Below are 6,000 nucleotides of genomic sequence, written 5' to 3' on the forward strand. Positions count from 1 at the left end.
CCTCCATAAGTCCCGAAGGTTAAATGGCCGGGCAGTCTGACTCCAGTGGAATCAAAGTCCAGAAGGGCCTATACGGTGGCCGGTTAGAGGCAAAAACGGCCAGCTCTCTACCGGAGGAGGAAATCAACATGAAGGGATGTGGCCCTTCCAGACGCCTGCCCGGCCCACAAGTCCCGCCAGCTCAGGGTCACCTATGCCGCCTGTGGGTCAAAACGGGCACGCCTCCCCGGACGTGGAGAAGTCTGGCGCCGGCGTGCGGCGTAAGGTAAAGGTCCGCCCCCTCGCTATTGCGGCTGCGCGGGGACCTGGAGCCGGGCTAGGGCGCGGCGCCGGCGGCCGTGGAGCGTGAGCCAGTGCGCAGCGCGCCCAGGGACTGATGGCGGAAATGGACCTAGTCGCCGAGTTCCCCAAGCCTGCGGGAACTGCGCGCTACGCCGAGGTTATGGCTCGTTTCGCCGCCAGCCTGGGCGCGCAGGGCCGGCGGGTGGTGTTGATCACGTCCGGCGGCACCAAGGTCCCCCTGGAAGCCCGGCCGGTGCGCTTCCTGGACAACTTCAGCAGCGGGCGGCGCGGTGCCACCTCGGCCGAGGCCTTCCTGGCCGCGGGCTACGGGGTCCTGTTCCTCTACCGCGCTCGCTCCGCCTTCCCTTTTGCCCACCGCTTCCCGCCCCAGACCTGGCTGTCGGCGTTGCGGCCCAGCGGCTCAACCCCTTCGGGCTTGCTGAGCCTGGAGGCCGAGGAGAATGCACTTCCGGGCTTCGCCGCCGCTCTGCGGAGCTACCAGGAGGCTGCGGCTGGCGGCACCTTCCTGGCCGTGGAGTTCTCCACTTTGGCGGACTATTTGCATCTGCTGCAGGCTGCGGCCCAGGCGCTCAATCCGCTGGGTGCGTGCTCTAGGAGTCCAAGGTTCCCTGCAGGCAGAGCCTTTCTCCCCAGACACTTTCCCCCTCACCTTTTCATTATCCGCGGTCTCACAGCCAGGGAGCCTGAGTTGAAAAGGACCTGATCCCATATCCCACTCCGATTTATTACACCCTGTGCTTCTCTCTGCAGGCTCTTCTGCGATGTTTTACCTGGCTGCGGCCGTGTCAGATTTCTATGTTCCTGTCTCAGAAATGCCTGAACACAAGATCCAGTCATCTGGGGGCCCACTGCAGGTGACAGGCGCTTCTCTTCCAGAGATCTGATCCCCCTATAATCAATCTTGGGTTAATTCCCTCTTGATCTGGAGATGGCCTTTCTGCATTCCGTATGTGCTAGGCACTAGGGATACAGAGATGAATAAGACACCGCCCTCCCTCAAGAACCTCACAATCTAGTGAGGGAGCTGGACACAGACATAATTACAGTACAGAGTGATAAATGCTCTAGTAGAGGTACGTACAAAGTGAAGTCAGAGCATGGGGTGAGTGAATCTTGGGGAAGTCAAGGAAGGCTTCCAGGAGGAGATGACATAAACTGGGTTTTAAAGATGAGTAAACCGTATACCAAAGTAGGGAAGGTCATTACAGATTGAGTAGAAATTGAAGTTTGGAAATGAGCAGTGTGCTGTGACCTGAAATTCTTTGGTAAGGCTGGAGAGCAGGGAACTGGGCAGGCGGGCAGACTGAAGACCGCTTACTTCGCAGAAGATTTTGTATTCCCTCTTAAAGAACTTGGACTTTATCCTGTAGAAAGCTAAGGAAAACAAGTAGGAGAATGAGATAAAAAAATTTTTGTTTGAAACAGACATTCTGGCATCAGTAGGAAAGGTGAATTAGAGAGAGTGGTGGGTGTAGGTTAGATAACCATGATTGCTGTAGTTTGAGGAGGGGGTATGGGGGGGTTTAGTGCTATAGTTCAGATGTGGATATGATCAGACTTCTTGGAACCTGAGAGAATTCTTAATCATTTAGGATAGGAGCAGAATTTAAATAGGAAAACTCTACCTGTGGGGCACTTGCTGACTGTGCAGTTGTTCATTTCTTCGACAAATAATTTATTGAGTACCCTCCATATGCCAAGTACTCTAGTAGGACATGGAGATAAAAAAGTGTGAAGAAATAACACAATGCCCCTGCTGTTGCTTCTCCTTTGCAGAGGAGATGGTAAATAAGCCAAATGCATACTCTGTTAGGAGAATGTGCTAAGGAGAAAATTTAAGTGGGGAATGGGTGTGTAATCCCTATGCTAACGTTCTGAGGGGGAAATCCTGATAATTATCCTGGTAACTTCACACTTTTAAAATTCTGGGAACTTTGGTTTATCCTGTATTTTTTAGTTCTCTCTTGAAAGTACACAAACCAGTGCAACATTCTTAGAAGGGATCGAGAATGGCATAGTAGCAGTTTTGATCAAGCGAAAATAAAGAAAATCAGTTTCTTCAGCGCTAAGGTGTATTATGAATGACAGTGTTTAAATGGAATCAAATAGCCATTCTACCAGTGCAAGAAATATTTTAGGCAGAGGTTTAAAAACCAAACATTAATTAAATTTCTGCCAAAGTTACGTTTGTGGTATAGATTTGCATGAACAGATTATTTGCATTTGTTTGTTTGAGTGTTTGGTTTAAGAGAAGGGGAATGTTGAAGAAAATATAATGCTGTTAATGATGATGCGGGTGGTAGGGCAAGGTTAATTCACGGCTTTTCCCAAAATTTGTATGAAGCCTTGGAATTAGGTATCTTTATGAACCCTCTAGAGCCAAGGCTTTAAGCTAAGCATGTATAATGCTTTGAAAAGTTTGACAATGAGAAATACCACTTAAACTGACTTAGCCAAAAATCTGAGTCCTTGCTTCTTTAGTTTCCCATGAGATTGACTTGGTAGATAGTGACCATTGTTTGCTTATGAAGCTTTTCTTTTTTCCAATACAGATAACAATGAAGATGGTGCCAAAAATGCTTTCTCCTTTGGTTAAAGACTGGGCTCCCAGAGCATTTATAATTTCCTTTAAGTTGGAGACTGACCCTTCCATCATACTTGATCGTGCACGGAATGCTTTGGAGGTTTATCGACATCAAGTGGTGATAGCTAATAGCATTGAGTCACGAAGGTCCTTTGTGATTATTTTAACCAAAGACTCAGAAACCAAGATACTGCTATCAGAGGAAGAAGTAGAAAAAGGTGTAGATATAGAAGAGAAGATAGTGGATGATCTTCAATCTCGACACACGGCTTTTATACATGACAGAAACTGAAGTGAAACGCCTGTGTAGGATCAAAACTTGTTCAGTGGATCAGGGCTCTTCCAAGTGGTGAAAATAAACCCTTTGCTTTCATAAAGACAGAGAAGATGAAGGGAGAAAGAAGTGAGTGGCATGCAGGTGAATATAGTTTGGTATTTGTCTTTTAAAGGTCATTTCATACTCCGTAAAAATGAAAACAAGAGCAAAGTAGTTATGACCAAGCCACCTGATACACTCACTTGATTATCGTCTGGATTTTGGAAATGAACACGAGCTGTTGCTCACCTTTAAAAAAAGAGCTTATTGGGAATTATGCCTCAGAATATACATGTGAGGCCTGAATATCAGCCTTCATAGTATAAGAAGGATTAGGGATGCATGAACGGCCATGCCTTGAAGATCAAGTATTTCTTGATGCCTACTGTGTGGTAGGTCCTGAGGATTATGAAGATTAAAAAGATGAATAAATATGTCTCTGGGAAATGGATGTATGAATAATAAAGTGCAATAAAGTATGTACCCAAAAGCCCACACAATGGAAATGGTGTTGTTTTTTGGGAAATTTATCAAAGATGGGAGTAGGAGAGAAGGACACTTCCCTTAAGATTGATTGCCAATAGAATGATGCGCTTCCCACTACATTTACTTTTTGCTCCTTTTCCTAGATTGACTCTCTATCTGAGCTAACAGTTTACCTTTCAAATATTTTAGAACTGCTCTTGGGGGAAATTTACTTTGGCTTCTACTCAGGGCCAGGCAGGGGCTTCTTAGTGATTTCTGCCTTGAGGGAAGCTTTACAATGTGGTAAGGAGTAAGGGCTTTGGAATCAACTTCACCTAAAGATGGCTCCCGCTGTGTCACCTGTGACCTTTGTAAATGTTGACCCTTAACTCACTCTCAGGCTCCTCATAAAATAGAGATAATAAATCTCTCTGGTAAAAAATGCCTTTTGTGGTGAGGATTAAATAGAACTGTGAAGAGAAAGCATTAGTCTGGTGCTTGGCATGTAGATTTTTTGCCCAGCCTTAAATTTTCTAGTGTGTTTTCTGGTGGTGGCAGTGGTATTGTGGTGGCCTTGCTTGATCCGTGAATTCTTAAATTTTCAAAGCCCCTCTCAACTGTCCTGAGTTTTGTGTTGGGAGTGTACGAGAAATGTGGTTCTGGAAAATCCCCTAAATGATCTGTAGGATGGTCCAGAGTACATATGGAAAAACTGCCGTTAGTAACTAGGTGGAAATAGGAACTATACATATTTGACTTAAAATGCTATTAGTGGGGCTTCTGGGTGGCTCAGTCGGTTAAGCATCTACCTCTTGGTTTCGGCTCAGGTCACGATCTCGTAGTTTTGTGAGTTCAAGCCCAGAATCGGGCTCTGCACTGGCAGCACAGAGCCTGCTTGGGATTCTCTGTCTCTCTCTCCCCATCCGCCACTCGCGTTGACTCTGTCTCTCTCAAAATAAACTTTTAACAATATATGTAATTAGTGGTATTTCATAGAGTTGTGTCAAATGATAGGGGTACAATAAGTTTTAGTAGAAAAGATTTGAGTAGAGGTGCCAAAATGCATTGAAATAAATCATTAAGTCAGGAAATGTGACTTTTTGAGCAGAGGAAAAAGAACTGCAGCAATCAAGACTATTCTGTAAGCAGCGGCCCCTTTGAACAAAAATTTTAAATTAACTTAAGCTCCAATTAGCAAAACCTCAAAGACAACATTGTCAGCAGTGGCTGCAGTGCTGAAGGGATAGGAAGCAAAAGATTGACTTTCTTCCCTGCATCTATAGCTTTATGCGGACGATGACTGTCATTATGATGTTGGAGTGTCCAATAAGGGCAAATGCAGTGAAAACTAGAAGTGATTGTAACGTTTGTTTCTACCATAATTATTGCTTCCCTTGAGAACCATTTCCTGTCTTGTTTTGTTATGCTTAAATAAACACCACTTCCCTACATGGAATTATTTAAAGTGTTTTCCAATTCAGCTTAATTTTCATTTAGAGCACTTAAACGGTATTCACACATGTTAAAATTCCAAGAGGTTTTTTGTTTGTTTCTTTAACAGCAAACAGGAGTGTGCAAGGAAAGAAATAATGAAAAGGAACACGAGTCAATGAGAGTGAATGAGAAGGCACTTGATCTAGATTGGAGAACCAAGGATTGTTTGAAGGAAGTGACACTTGAACTGATAAGTAGGAGTTAAGTGGGCCGGAAGTGATGGTGAGCATTTTAGATCAGAGTAAAAACACTTGCAGGGCTCTTCCACGAGGAAATGGTTGAATCACAGAAAATAAGGGATAAGATCTGTCCAGACAACTGGCCAAGCTTTGGAAAGGATTCTATATGGAACTACAGTAAGACTGAAATGTAAGTACCTGTTGAGGATATCAGCAAAGCAAGGGCTCCTAAAACATGAGACAAATCAAGCTTTGATGAGCTAGAATCTTGCAATAAGAGCATTTACATGAAGATGATATAAACCAAGCCTCTGTCAAATTGTCATTTAGAAATTTTTATTTTGCATGACTTGGATTCACCCAAACTGAATTTTCAGTGCTTAGGCCTTCTTCCTCCTCCTTTTTTTAATGCTTAGAACTTCTAAAGGGCTCTGTCTCAGGGACAATTCTAGTCAAGTCCTGTTTATTCATTTTTACAATAATAAAGACGGGTCCAAAAATGTGATTTGTCTTAGGCGCCCCCAGGTAGTGACAGATCTAAGCTTAAAACTCAGAACTCCTGACCCTCTCCACTTTAAGAATGAAGTTACTTCTAGAAAAATAAAACCGTATTTTATTTCCTAGTTATAAACGCCAGCTAACAAAATGTATCACCAAAG

The 6,000-nt window shown here is 44.2% G+C and overlaps 1 protein-coding gene across 3 annotated transcripts; it reads left to right on the forward strand.

Annotated features, from left to right (window-relative positions):
* The first annotated feature begins 291 nt into the window (after positions 1-291).
* Positions 292-3,698, forward strand: PPCS (phosphopantothenoylcysteine synthetase). 3 transcript variants are annotated; one of them, XM_039238731.1, is made up of 3 exons: positions 292-884; positions 1,054-1,157; positions 2,856-3,698. In XM_039238731.1, the coding sequence occupies exons 1-3, from the start codon at positions 377-379 to the stop codon at positions 3,177-3,179; spliced, it is 936 nt and encodes a 311-aa protein (XP_039094662.1). In that variant the 5' UTR covers positions 292-376; the 3' UTR covers positions 3,180-3,698. The 3 variants fall into 3 exon arrangements, with proteins under 3 accessions (XP_039094662.1, XP_039094663.1, XP_039094665.1); XM_039238732.1 differs by having other exon boundaries at positions 643-906; XM_039238734.1 differs by lacking the exons at positions 292-884; positions 1,054-1,157 and adding an exon at positions 1,173-1,376.
* Positions 3,699-6,000: the final 2,302 nt, after the last annotated feature.

The sequence above is a fragment of the Hyaena hyaena genome, unplaced genomic scaffold, assembly GCF_003009895.1.
Source record: "Hyaena hyaena isolate Hyena2069 unplaced genomic scaffold, ASM300989v1 scaffold_144, whole genome shotgun sequence".
NCBI classification, from domain to species: Eukaryota; Metazoa; Chordata; class Mammalia; order Carnivora; family Hyaenidae; genus Hyaena; species Hyaena hyaena.